This window comes from Saccoglossus kowalevskii, chromosome 1 (assembly GCF_978046115.1).
Source record: "Saccoglossus kowalevskii chromosome 1, keSacKowa6.1, whole genome shotgun sequence".
Classification (NCBI taxonomy): Eukaryota; Metazoa; Hemichordata; class Enteropneusta; family Harrimaniidae; genus Saccoglossus; species Saccoglossus kowalevskii.
The window spans coordinates 13,118,126-13,133,085 of NC_140641.1; the positions used below are offsets into that span (position 1 = coordinate 13,118,126).

The 14,960-nt window shown below is 34.3% G+C and overlaps 1 protein-coding gene across 4 annotated transcripts in view; it reads left to right on the top strand.

Annotated features, from left to right (window-relative positions):
* LOC100378169 (PHD finger protein 21A-like) overlaps positions 1-14,960 on the top strand; it is a 37,173-nt gene that overhangs the window by 16,430 nt on the left and 5,783 nt on the right. For 2 of the 4 annotated variants that reach the window (XM_085498989.1, XM_085498992.1), the window contains exons 4-10: positions 5,732-5,785; positions 9,843-10,106; positions 11,194-11,334; positions 11,490-11,624; positions 11,861-11,921; positions 12,710-12,816; positions 14,708-14,851. In XM_085498989.1, coding sequence (XP_085355115.1) covers positions 5,732-5,785; positions 9,843-10,106; positions 11,194-11,334; positions 11,490-11,624; positions 11,861-11,921; positions 12,710-12,816; positions 14,708-14,851 — 906 coding nt within the window. The remainder of the gene's footprint in view (positions 1-5,731; positions 5,786-9,842; positions 10,107-11,193; positions 11,335-11,489; positions 11,625-11,860; positions 11,922-12,709; positions 12,817-14,707; positions 14,852-14,960) is intronic. The other 2 variants (XM_085498996.1, XM_085499001.1) reach the window with 1 other exon arrangement.

Consider the following 14,960-nt stretch of genomic DNA (forward strand, 5'->3'; position numbering starts at 1 on the left):
CAGTAAGAGTTATTACCGTAGCTTCCCAGCTGAGAAAGATTTGATTTACGTATCAATGGAATACTAACAGTTATACTCACAAGTAGCGATAGATGCACTATGGGACTACCGTAAAATCTGCATTAGTAGCCGCATCCCTAATAGAAGTCGCACCCATTCTTTTAGAATAATTGAGAACCAAAAATTCATCATTTCTCATATGTGTAGGTGCTCTAATAGTAGCCGCATCCCCTCTATTACATTGTACCATTTTGATAGAAGCCGCGGTTTCTAATACAGATTTTACAGTACCTTCCTGCAACTTCAGGGTAGCAGCAAGGGGAAAAAAAGTAAAAACACATTTTTCAACAGATCTCTGATTAAGTAACACTGCATTCTTTATTTATTCGTTGATCCAGATTTTGCGCAAAAAGCAAGTTGAGGGTGAATATTCCACTGTACATATATGTATTTAACTAGACTAAGTGACAAACAAAAGATGTTATGATTTAATTTGCATATTAATTGAAGCTAGTTTGCATAACAATTGGCCTTAAATAAATAGTATCACCGCTACATTGGTTCAAACACCAAAACATTGTCATCTAAATTGCTGACTGGTTGGCTATACTGGTTGTATATCAAAATTATTAGGTGATTATTAGAATTGATTAGATCTAACCATTTTAACAAGGATGTGCCACTTGTGAGATATCGTCAGTGCATTTTGTTTAGTTTACCAAAGTTTACCATTTGTCATACAGCCATTTATACGATTGTATGAAATAAATTGAAAAAGAAATGCATTTTCTATTGTTATTAAAAATCCCCTCAATATTAGTCTGGCTTCTCCTGTTGTTAGTTTGTCCAAACTTCTTCCAATCACGTAACAATCTCAGTATCCTGCATAACAAACCAGTGAGCAACTTAGCTGGCATATTCCATTATTCCATTTATTCTATACTACTCATTGATTGACCTTTATCCTACTTTGAATCACTGATTATTTTTTTTACAAATAAATTGTCTATTAACAACAAACATGTTTGTTTTTTTGAGAGAGTAATAAATCTGACTGGCGAAAATTATATAAAAAGTTTACACTTAGTATGTATATAACCATTGAGGGGCTCTATCACAAAATTCAGTTCTACCATAAATAATTTCTGGGTTTGTCATTGAATATATGATTACAACACATGTTGGGGAGGGGCCCCGACATTTTTGACTCCCATGTGCGAAGCACAAAATGGGAGTCTTTGCAGTTAGTGTGTCTGTATGTGTGTGTGTATGTGTGTATGTGTGTATGTGTGTATGTGTGTATGTGTGTGTGTGTGTATGTGTGTCCGACTGTTCCACTGCTATCTCAAGAACCATACATCGGTTTTTGATGAAACTTGGTGCATAGATGCTCTGGGCCAATGCGCAGATTTGATTAGGTTTTGGTAAAAATCCATGCTCGTTAATTACCTAATTTGCATGATAATTAGCTAATTTTTAGCTGTTCTATGACTGTTCCACTGATATCTAAAGAACCACTCATTGGATTTTGATGAAACTTGGTACATAGATGCTCTGAACATATGCGCAGATTTGATTAATTTTTGGTAAAAATCTGTGCATATTAATTACCTAATTTGCATGATAATTAGCTATTTTTTAGTGGTTCCATGACTGTTCCACTGATATCTAAACAACCACTCATTGGATTTTGATGAAACTTGGTACATAGATGCTCTGAACTAATGCTAGGTTTTGATTAGTTTTTGGTAATAATCCGTGGATACTAATTACCTAATTTGCATAATGATTAGTCAATTTTCGGTTTTTCCACTGATATCTCAAGTACTAATCATCACATTTCAATGAAACTTGGTACATAGATGTCATACGACACTGCACAGACCTGATAGTTTTTAAGGTAATATCAGTACATATTAATTACCTAATTTGCATAATTAATTAATTTTCAGCATTTGATATAAGTAGTTAGCATTACATTTCAATGAAACTTGGTACTTACATACTCAAGGACTATGCAGAGATTGATTGTTTTCGATAAATATTTGTGCATATTAATCACCTAATTTGCATAATTAGTTAATTTTCAGCTTTTCCACAGGTATCTCAAGTACTAATCATCGCATTTCAATGAAACTTGGTACATAGATCCTTTAGGACTATGCAGAGACCTGATTAGTTTTAGGGTAAATAATTGTGCATATTAATTACCTAATTTGCATAATTAATTTTCAGCTTTTCTACTGATATCTAAAGTACTAATCATCACATTTCAATGAATCTAGAATTATGCAGACCCAATTAGTTTCCGGTAAATATTTGTGCATATTAATCACCTAATTTGCATAATTAACCAACTTTCACACTATCTCAGGTACTATACATCACATATCAATGAATGTACATGGATGCTGTAGGACAATAGACAGACCTGAATAATTGTGGGTTAAAATCTGTACATATTAATTACCTAATTTGCATAATTAACCAATTTTAAGCTTTCACACTGATATCTAAAGTACCGTAAAAACTCCAAAATTTTGACCGGTTTTAAATAATTGGTGTTCGATATGTGACGTGTTTTTATAGTCAAAATTAAGGTGCATTTTCGGACGGTCGAATTTTTCAGAATAGAAATCAGCAAATGAAAAAATGGGGATGATAGACAGTGTGCTTCATTAGTTTTTAAAAAATGCAATGTCCGTCAATTGACGTAAACTTCCTCATGTTTCACGGTAAAAGCAAAGGTCGTGGCCGAGTTGTAACTCAAAATCTAAACAAAGTCATCAATCAGTGAGTATTATGACAAGCAAAACAAAACATCAAGACGCGGAGAAGAGGTCAGCACAAAACTAATAGGTCAAAAGACAAAGCTGTCTCGCACTACCTAGAAAAACTTGCGAATGTTCGAAGTACAGGTACCCATTGGACAAAAGATGCATGGAAGTTTAGCAAACTATCTCCCCGACCCAGTGCAATGTATCCGGTTAGAATCAAAGCTCACGTGTCTCTTATTTGAGGGACCAAATTCTGCCGTAAATTCGCCCTTGGATTAAAAAATAAAATGGGATTTAAGAAAATAAAATGGGACTTTTAAGGTGTATTTTGGCGTCATTTTTCGGACATTTCAATCAATCCTGCCGGCTAAAATAGAGTCTAAGTTTTACCGTAGTCATTGACGTTTGTCTATTCAAGAGTACACGTGTATGATTTTTATCGTGACTAGCGTGAGCGGGTAAGCTTCCTTTCGAGAATGAGCTGTTATCACTGTGAACAATGTTAAATTATTCTTCAGATGACCAGTTTATTTTTTAAAAACAACTAATTTTTTTATTTAAAAAAATCATGCCGTTTTCGCATCAAAATCCAAGCCAAAATATCGTACTACAACACCAATTTCTTCCGCATTGCGTTCAATAACATTAACATATTTAAATAAGCTATGGTAATTTGAACACGTTGGCATCATCCAGCTTTTTGATTGGTTAATTAGCGATTTGACCTATTTGACCTAAGAGAACATGGCGGATATCCTACAGCATCAAACGTTTATACGAGACCGGAATCATTCGCTTACGATGAAACTAAGTTGACTTTTATTTCTATTTCATAACCATTCAACAAATTTATTTTGTGTACATTATTATAATCACTACTGAGTACAGTAATAATCAACAATTCAGAAACGCAGCATGCCGAGATTTTTGTGTTCGTTTTTATTTGAAACTTCGTTTATTTAGAATATATTTTCGTTACCAATAAAATAAAAATCTCTCAGTCAATCAGAAACCCGGATTCATGCCTTCGAGGAAGGTCCCGTTTGAACGCTCACATCGTTTTTTTTTTTCGTTTGGGGGAAAACTAAAACTGGTCGCAATTTTCGAATAAGAATGAGTCGGCAATTTTTAGTGGAGTCGAAAATTTGTAGGTAAATAAAACACAGAAACCGGCAAATAAATAGGCGGTCGAATTTTTAGAGGGGTCGAAATTTTGGAGTTTTCACGGTACTAATTATTCCATTTCAATGAAACTTAGTATAAAGATGCTCTAGGACAATGTACAAACCTAATTAGTTTTGGGTAAAAATCTGTTCATATTAATTCCCTAATAAGCATAATAATTCATAATTTTTTGGTTCTAATCACATTTCAATTAAACTTGGAGACATAGATTTTCTGTTACATTGCGCAGAACTCATTAGTTTTACACTCAAATCTGGTCATATTAATTTTCTGATTTGCATAATTAGTTTTCAGCTAAGTAATTTCGAATTATATTTAATGTGTCTCCAATACTCTCAGCACATGGGAGTTCTTTCTAAGCTTTCTTTGATTTGGTTTAGAATCAGTTGGGTAAATATGCTAATGAGTTCCTGTGTGCCTGATACCACAGTTGTGTTTCATTGTGGTTATCTTTCCACCAGCTGCTCTCTACTTACATGTATTTAACATCATGTCTAACTTATTGTGTTGTCAAACAGTAGTTTATACCACATAAGCTGGCTGAAAGTTGTTTTATGCACACGTTTTACTTACTTCTATTGTGAGAATTAAGACTTCCCTTCATCAAGTACACCAATTTCTGGCAGTTGAAAAGTTTCATGCCACTATCAAGTTTGTTATTGAGTATTGATAGTTAATTTTGTGTTTGGCTAGTGTTACTCTTAATTGTGCCAGCAGCATTTTTTCTTTGTAAAAACAATGCAATCAACAATACACCAATTTCAGTATAGAAGAAGTATTTCTGTCTTTTACTGATCTAACGTGCCTTAGAATTGTCCCTCAGTTCTCCACTGCAAGCCATAAAGTCCCATATCCTTGGTTGTACATTTTTTTTTTGTCTGTCTGTTTGTTAGTTTTCAGTCTGTACTCCTGTGATTGCAGAGGTCATGCTTCTTACTGAATACCTTGAAGTGATTTGTCACATCTCATTATTTCTGCCCACATGTCCTTGCCTTGGTTACATTACAAGACAGTCTCAGTAACTCATTATCCAACTTGGAACAGGTGTCCTATTCTCTTCTATAAAAGGAAACCCAAAAAAAGTAATTACTTTGCGAGTTAGGACCACATGTGACAGAAATCTGGGTTCTAATATTATTATTATTTTTTATGTGTCTACATCTTTGATGTCTGAGGTTTTACTGTCAGTTTAGTTGCTGGAATATTCAGATGAGTAACAAATGGGTTGTAAATTGATTCTAATCTAGACCTACTTTTTTGGTAGAGTTGGGGCTTTCTGTTACATTTATTAATTTAAATATATTGAATAGTAGATAAAATATGCTACAGAGATACTATCATTGTGACTGCATATCAAAAGTTGTCTGTCTAATTTGTTTACTATTTTACATTCATTTGATCGCATCCCCTTATGGAAATTATTATCCACATCACTGAGTGGGTTTGTTGATCTCTTATACCACAACAGAGGTCAGACTCTGCGCTGTAATTGGTTAAATTCTCTATCATTTGCATAATGCCCCATTAACCTAAAATTAGCCATTTTCAATGTCACTGTCAACAATCATCACTTTATTTTGTGAAAAGGTCAGCTTTGTTGTCAAGTCTACACAGTGCGCAAACAATAAGAATTTTCTTTTGTTCAAAATCTGCATATCTGCATATTTGTATATAATTATGAATAAATGATTGGGCATATATTTTAGTTGATCTGGCGATGGTGATGTTACATTGTTAGTAACAACTTCTTATTTTTTTGCATATTTCAGAAAAAAGTTATTCAGCAACTCCGAAAAGAATATGGTGTCAAAGATAATGCACAGGTAAATAAGTTTATAACGTTTGTTCTAATTTCATATATATTATTTTCAACCAGAGTACCAATCTTTTTCTGTGCAATATTTTTTTGATCTGCTTATTTCAATAATAGTAATATGAAATTTACAATGGATGCCTTCGACCTTGTCAGTGTTGAATAGCTGCATGTATGTAATAAAAATACCATTATGCCCCTTATAATTACTAGAATTGGCTTCTTTTGAGAAAGCTCAAATTATACTGCTGTGTATTTCCCATGACGATAAATCAACACAGCAATGAAACTGTGTCTTATTTTTTGCCAAGATATAATCAGAGTGTTTTTGCCAGCAAAACATTGATAAATATTAAGTACTGATTGTTTATGTTTTGATTAATGTAAATAATTAGCATACAATAATGTTTCAGAGCTTCACACAGGCATCAAAGACAATTGCCTTGATGCCCGGGGAATTTGTTTTGATGCTCTTTGGAAATTACAGATTTTTCCTATACAATTCATATTAGCTAAGCCAATTTTATAAAATATGGTAAACGAGTATTCTCTCAACTCCAAACCCTGATGTTTTGACGTCTTATGATGAGATGGCAGTCTTCTCTCAGATTGGCTCTAGTTTAGAAAATCATATCCGGCCCAAATTTTAATTTTAATTTCACAAGACACTCATTTGCACCAGTTTGAAATATTGGTCATTGCCAAGTGAAGTTACAGTGGCTTTCGTGAAACGTTGTCTCTGTGTGCCCTCCTCAATCATCAAACCACAAAAAATTATAGCAGCAAAAAAAAATATATAACAGTTTAAAGTGTTCAGTGATTACTTGCTACTAGTATATAATACTACAGCTCGTCCATTGACATCATAGCATGATTTGCATGACAATAGATGTGGGATGACTCTGCCATTGTCAGCAGATCTTCTTCACTGACAGCAGTTAGGTCAGTCACTATGGTAGGTGTTTTTTTATTTGTTTGTTTTTATTTTGTCTGTGTGTGTCCCCAACATATTAAACTTGAACTAGTAGTGTTGCGGTCGCGCTGACTTATTTATATGCATTTACATGAGTTTGTGTGTAGACATAGACTGAAATATTGGATTTTCTTGATATATTTTTGGTTTAAAAAAAAATCACTCTTTCTCTCTAAAAGATACTGTGAAAACTGTGTATAAAAGAAAAAAATATTACTAATTCATTATATAATATACAATTCTTCTCAAAGAAACATGGCTGTTTATTAAATATTTATTAGCACACCATCACTGATTAGAACTGTCTGCAAAATATGGAGGTAATAGATTTTCTTGGGAAGTATTTTGTTGAATTGTCATTTTGCTCATCAGACATTTAGTAAATTATAGTATTGATACGTAAATGCATTGATATTATTGTTATTGTTGCCTTCAATTGGTCTTGATATCTGCTTGTTGTATTCTAGCTTTTGAATCATAATCCTGTTGTGGGGGTAATTTAAGTTGACCCCTGTTGATGCTAATTCTGTTTTTTGCTTGTATATTTTTTTTTATATTTGTCTTGGTAACCAGGATGTTCAGCTCTGTTCTGAAATTTTCTGCTGTAGATATCTGTTGTGTAATTGATAGTGTTAGAGCAACTGCACACTTTTCCAAACATAAGGTTCTAAAACTGTAATTTGTTCCAAACTGATGTACATTTACTATAATCATTCAGTTGAACCTTCTCTGCACCTCCATGTGCAGCAGGCCTTGATGTTTGGCATTATGAGGGCTCCAATTTTCAAAGAAAAGCATGTTGAAAAATGTCTTGGTCAAATTGCAACTGTAGTCAAAATTTTCGGACACCACGACAGTCAGATAGGGCAGCCTTGACAATTGCCTTCATCTCAATTTTTTAGTTTTCGGTCATTATACGTCACTTGTGGTTTTAATTTAAGCTTACAACTTACTTACAGCTGCTGGAAAATAATATGAAAAGTTGTGTGGTTCGTGTTTTAGCTCATATCTTAACGTTTATTTATATTTTATATTTTTTTTTTTTACATTCATATATCTATATCTCATTATGTACATCCAAGAAATTCTTTAGTCACACTCCTTATTTCCTTTGTGATTAATTTATGTTAGCTTGCATTTTGCACTGTTCAGAAGTGCCTCATAAATAATGTGCATAGTTTTTTTTTAAATAATTTTGGAAGAATACTGAGCCAGCAAATTCCTGTTTTATAATCAGCTAACTATAATGCCCTGTACTATACTGTTGCTGCAAAGTATTGAACAAATACAATGCATTTTAAATTAGGCAGATAATTGTGTACTTGTTCAGTGAGCATGACAAGTTTGACCTGAAACATTTTAATAAGCTTGCCTGTATGTGAGAGTAAGGGGGTGAGAGGGGAGCACTCAACAGTGTAGATTAATGCTCATACAAAGTACATTTGTAAGTTACTGTAGAATACTTTATTTTCGCTTGGAATTTATTTTCGCTATTTTCGCTGAATGGATGATTCCGTGAAAATAAAATCCAGCGAATATACTTTTTTTCCTATATTTCACATTAAATTCATCAAAAATCAGTGAAAATAAATTCCATACAAAATGCCCAAAAAGCCTTTTCAGCGAAAATTAATTCCAGCAAAAATAAAGTATTCCACAGTAATTTAGTTGTAGTGTTCTTTGACTGTGTGCAAAAGACAATAAGAAAAGATGGTAATTGTTTTAACTAATTACCATGCTTCTTATTTTCAACATTGATTAATTGTATACTTCTAATTAATATTCTCTTTTAATTGGATGTTTTCTTTAGTTTGAAATGTAGCAGTTAACATGACACATTTATTTTCAGCCATTTGTTTCCCCAGAGATTTCTGTGTTAACTTTTGAGTACATACGGTTCCTTTATATTCCCATGTTTTACAAGCTCCTAGTATATGCACTTAAACACACACAGATAGACACACAGGCGAAGTGTCCTCTTATCCATTTCATAAATTCATACCTACATGTTCTACATTTCTCACAAAAATGGATTGATAATAATGCAGAATATTAAGTGATGGTGTGCCCAGTTATTTTCTATGTATTTGTATGCATCATGGTGATGTTTGTTGTCACCACCCACCCCCATCCATCAATCACACATGGCAGTGTGTAGATTTCATAGATCTGGCCTATCTAGTTTATATTTAACTAGGTTAAGCCCGAATTTTTGTTTTTAATCCTAAACATTTGATTATTTTTACCACATCTTTTCAAATTGCTGGTCTTGTTTGCATTTGTCTGAGCTCAGTAATATACCTACCCTGTTCTTGTTTTGTGTTTTTCAAATCATTAAAAACTTTGAAGAATCACTACCCACACATAGTAATTCGGAATTTGAAATTCAAACAAATAATGAAAAAGCCTCCCTATTCAGTCAAACAGAGAATACTTTGAAATACACAGTACATATTTGCTGCAATTCGGGTGTATTTAGACGATTATATCCTTCATGTAATAGCCATGTGACCCCAATTGTGCTTTATAATTGATTACAGTGCAACTTCAGTATATTTTCTCTCACAATTATGATTGAAAATAATGTACTTATTATTGTGGAGTTTTATAATTTTGATAGGGTGAAAAAAATGAGAAAAAAAATTCTCTTAGTCTTAATTGTCTTGAGTGCGTCAACGTCCGCCAAGGCAGTAACCTAACAATACCTAGATTTGGACTTGCTGTACGTACATCATTAACATAATAGGACTTAGTTTTAACATTGTCTACAAAATTAGTTTGTGCCTAATTTCCACAGGGTTTTAATTTTACTATTTGTTATTCATAATTCACTATGTTTACTATGTTATTTGAAATGACTATTTCCATTGTATGAAACTGAGTTGTTGTTTTTATACTTTGTTTTCATTATATAGCAAAAATGTAGGTGAATAAAGCAAAATTAAAAAACAGTTGATGAATGACTGCTGCATTTATATTTTGTAATTCCCGAATTACACAATGGCTTCCACATGCTATCCCTCGGGTAAAAATGTACTGATGAATGTATCGTCTAATTTGATTGGATTCATCCATATTTTTTTTTGTCTTTCAGGTATCTCGAAGCGAGAATAAAGCACCCCGATCAACTATAATACAGATGGGGCAACAAATACATGTCAAGAGTGCAGTTACAGTGGAGAAATCTAAACCCGATGTCCCAAAGCTTGTTTCTTCTCCTACACAATCTTCGAAAATTTCCATCATGGCCGCCAGAAGCCCCACTGCCCGTGTTCAAAGTGCACCGCTCAGGGTACCACAGTTGAATAGAGTTCTATCACAGTCTAATAGGCCACCTCCGCTACTCAGTCACAATCGGGTATGTTCAGGGTATTTTTTTTCCTGCCCCTAGTATGAATGGATGGTGAGGTGGGATATACAAGATATCTGTTGTTGTCCTCGTTGTTAATTGTTGTCCAGTTCTCTAAAACTTGATGGTGTTGCATCATCCAATCAGAATTGGTTTTCAGTATGTCACATTGATCACTAAATATTACTACCGTATTACCCCGGGCACGCGCCCCTCCCTGGGCAAGTGCCCACCCCCTGTTTTCACAAAAGTTACATGTTAGAGACATCCTCGGTTAAACGCCCAGGGTGAAAAAAAAACATTTTGCCGACCTCAAGTCCATTACGATAACCATAATGAGGCATGCCGACGATGGGAACTTGTTGCATCATCGTTATTTTTATAATTTTGTCACGTGTGTGGGTGCGTGAATAAATCATGTTAATGAGGTCGACCAGAGTTTATTTTCAGTATGTTTTTTATGTATCGCCATTTGGATATGTTTATGTATTCACAATAGTTTGTAAACATTTTATTTGTTTCCCTGTCTGCTATTCTTCAGTAATTACGATGCGATCTATCAATACGTGCGTGAACAAAATTATGCTAATGAGGTCATCGCCATCTTGGATTACAAGCAGTAGTTTTTCCCGGCCGTTTCGACTTGCACTGATCACGGTGACTAAAAAAGTAACCGTGCATTGATTACAATACTTACCATACTTTGTAGCCAATTTCAGTGAGTAATACAACTTCATTCGCTGACATAAAACAAGTTTTATTCTTGAAATTCGACCCTGTGTCTTTGTGTTCCCACAGTTCTTGACCGAGTGCTCACGTTTATTGAAACCTCGCATAAATCAAGAAATAAGTACGTGTACAAAGTGTACGAAAGCATTCTTTTATTAGACCTTATCATACGATCACAAAAACAACTTTTTAAAATCTTTTTTGGGGTGGTCCTCGGGTAAGCACCCACCCCCAATTTTTCCCGATTTTGTATGTTCAGGTCCCTGGGCGCGTGCCCGGGGTAAAACGGTACTGTTATTCTTTATTTCCATATAGTTTATAAATTTTGGATACAGTTACTCTTACTGACTGAGTTGTTTATTTTTAGCGATCAACATATCATAGTTCAGTTGAACGACGACCATCCACACCAGACAAAGGAATGTACTCGCGAGCCAATCCACTAGTAGATATGTCCAAAGCAGAAAATATTGTATCAAAGTCACACATGAAGCCTGGGGAAGGAAAGGTCAGTTCACACTATATATTTTTATCTTGTTTATTTCTCTAATTCCAGTACAATGCACTGTTTGCTACTTAGCTGTATGTTTTGACAAGATAAGAAATACTTCAATAATTTGGATCTTGATTGAAATTTTATTTTTTTGTTCTCTTTTATTCCAGAAAGTTGAATTTATGGCGTCTCTAGGGCTGATTACACCTCAGACATTAGCAGAAATCCATAGTCGAAGAACCGAGAGAAAGCGAAGAAGCACTGCCAACCCTCAGTTTAGCAATTACAGTCAGTACGAGCCCGATGTAAGTGGAATAGTTTACCAAAGCTTGAGAAATTGTTATCACTGTCTAGTCAACTGCTTTTATTAGATTTTTATTGTGAAAAAATATCCAAAATATGCACAAGTTTTTTATTAGAGAAATGAATAATTTAAGATATAGATTATTGATGTTAACTGGTTTGTCATATGATTACTGTCATTGGAATTAGCTTTATACAATAATTCTGTTTACTAATGCTCAGGTTTTGTTAATTGCAGCGCAAGAGGCATGTTGGATCCTACCTGAGTGCACACCCAACGAATGAAAAGAAACGACGAGGTGAATATTTATCATCTAATTATAGCGGCTTCACAAGGCAATATGGCAAATATAATTTCAATTTATCAGAAACTAGAAAAAAAATTTGGTTGCAATCCACAGATTGCTGATAAATGCAATAGACAAGTTTAAGTTCTGGGGCGTGTTCCATGGTTGCCTCAAGTTGCACCAGTTTTCACCAAGTTTAATATACATGTTTGTATGTGGTTTCCCAGAAAAATTTGACAAAAGCTTGTACAAACATCGTGATGATATAAATAATAGTTTGTCTTTATTCATTTTGAGTGGTGTGCGGTGGTCGTCGTGCAGCGCGTGTTCGAATTTTATGTAAATGAACAATGTATTTTACATCTGTTGTATACGTCGCTATGAGTGCCATAGCTAACAGGACGCGGCACAATGACTGCCACCCTTTAATAAATTAACTCTCTAAAACTGCATATTCCTGCTGACTGGAAATGAATCCATGTTGATTCGATCCCTTCTTCCCTCTTCGCGCACATGGTTGCTTGGCAACCAGGAAACTTTGAGAAACTCGAACTGGTCTATTGTATGTACACTTTGATTTAGTGGTAATATTGTTTGGTATTTCATCGTTGGACAACGAATCTAACATTATGAACATAGTTAAAATGCATTCAGAACTTCCTTCACACATGAAATGTAGCGGCGCACCTTGACTTATCTAGTTAAAATATTTCTAAAGTTTTCTATTCTAAAATATGTTTGCCCCGACCAGCTATGTAAACTGATTGTCTAATAAAGGTTGTTTTGTCTAATATCTATAGGTCGTCCACCAAAGTTCTCTGACGGTAGTCGACCAAGTTCACCTGAAGACGAAGAAAACTCAATTCTCCATTACAATGGAAATTTTAAAAGGTCACACATGAATGATGTAAGTAATCAAACTTTTAAGTCATTCTGCATTCTAATCCTTGAGATGTACAACATCCTGAAGTTTGCCACTGTACGCCACAGACATACCTCACTTGTCGGTTTCAGTTTGTAAATTGTTGCTGTTATCAATAGGTAAATCTTGTGACAATTTCTATTTCTAGTGATGATCTGAAAGGAGAAAAATTTGTTTATCGCATTTTCATTTGATATTCTGCAAGATGTGAAAAAGTAGCATAATCATTTCATCTGTAAGGAGAAGAGGTCAGGCTCTGGGGGGGGGGGGGCGTCTGTTGCCTTCCTCTCTATGTGCAGTTTGCATGTACCAAATATAACTCAAGCATTCAGCTTCTCGTTTTTGGATATGTATGTATGAACAATTTACATTCAGTAGTGCGTAATTGTGTAACCACATGCGAGAGAAGTTTGTGGCGTACAGTTGGACATATGATAAATCTCCATTTGACTGCAATCTGGGCTTTAAAATGGTGCTTGTTATTTCAAACTCTCAAAGTGGCATTCTGAATCACCAATTAAAAGAGTGTGTCCAATGGGACATTATTGAGTGTTTCTGAACATAAGTGTATCATATTCTATTTAATACATGTTGAGTATGTGGAGGGTTATTCTATCACTCATAGTTGCTATCAAAAGTGGTGTATAATAAGCTTCATTTGATGTGTATGCAGAGTTTAATAAAGCACATCTACCTCTTCTTTTTTACATTTACAGCAAAGGGGAAAATGCATGAGCTCATCGGTAAAATTCTATTGCATTGCTGCTTATCATAACTTGGTTATATGCATGCTAGGCTTAACAATTCAGCAGATGGAACTGATATGTGTTCTAGTTTTGCCAATTGTGTTCACTTGCTTAATCAAAATCTAACCAATATTTAGTAATAATCTGATAATCTCAAATATATAGTAACATTGAAGCAAACATTATTGTAATTATTATTATATTATATTATATTATAACAAAGGAAGAACCTGCATTGTTGCAAGTTGGTGGTCAATGTCTTTATCTTGGCAATTTACCATAGAGTTCCACGTTGAAAATTTTGACAGTTGTTTCCCAGAGTAAGCCTACGTTTTGCTGGTAACTGAGCATAGGTTGAAATTTCAAACGTTTCCTGTCTGAATTGCTCTAATGTTTCAATGATTTATTACTGTTGTTATTTGGAACTTTATGGTGAGTGGTTTAATAGATTGCACATTGTTTGCCATTGGTCCATGGTAATCCGGGTATTTTTTATTAAGCTACATTACATGCGTCACAGTTTCAACTGAGGAGAACTGGCTTCTACTTGGCAGCAAATCTGAGCTGTGTTGCTTTATAATTCACAACACATTGTCTGCTGAAAACCTCCATGGATAGCCAAAATGAATGGGGAAAATAGCAGCAGGCGATACATTGAGCCAAAATCAACAAAGGTTGTTTGTGATTCCCATGTATAAAGTACAAACATTATATCTTGGACACTTGTGAATACTCGTTGGGAATGTCTGAATTTGATTTCTTGTAACCCTTGTCTGGCTGCCTTTGTTGTCAATATTCAAAATTAAGGGTAGCATTATTTATTGACTGGCAACAATGCAGTTGTACTTGACCATTAAAATGCAGGTTCTTGCCTCAAAGTAGTAACATATATTTATAATGCTAGTAGATTTCACAAAGTCTAAGGAGGTGATGGATAAACAACTTGCTCAGTTTCATTGATCATTCTTTTCTTATTCCTAACCCTACCCACCTTTCTTTGTATCACTTTGGTTTCACTTCCTTTTTTCAATGCATGTGTAGTTTTTTGTTTTGCATGATTTGAAAAAGAAAACTTTGTTTTTCCTGGTTTGATTTTCTTTTATTGACATTTGTACCTTGCCTTTTACTAGGGACATGATGATATCTGTGCTGTTTGTAAACAAAGTGGTGAATTACTGATGTGTGATACCTGCAGCCTAGTATACCACCTTGGCTGTTTAGATCCCCCCTTAAGCTTTATACCTGCTGGCATATGGATTTGTCCCCAATGCCAGGTATTGCTAGTTTTTTTGTTTGTTTTTGTTTAGTTTCTCTTTCATTTTCTTCACTCTCTCACCCATTTTCAGCACTTCAATCCTGTTTTATTTCTAATGTATGTATGTT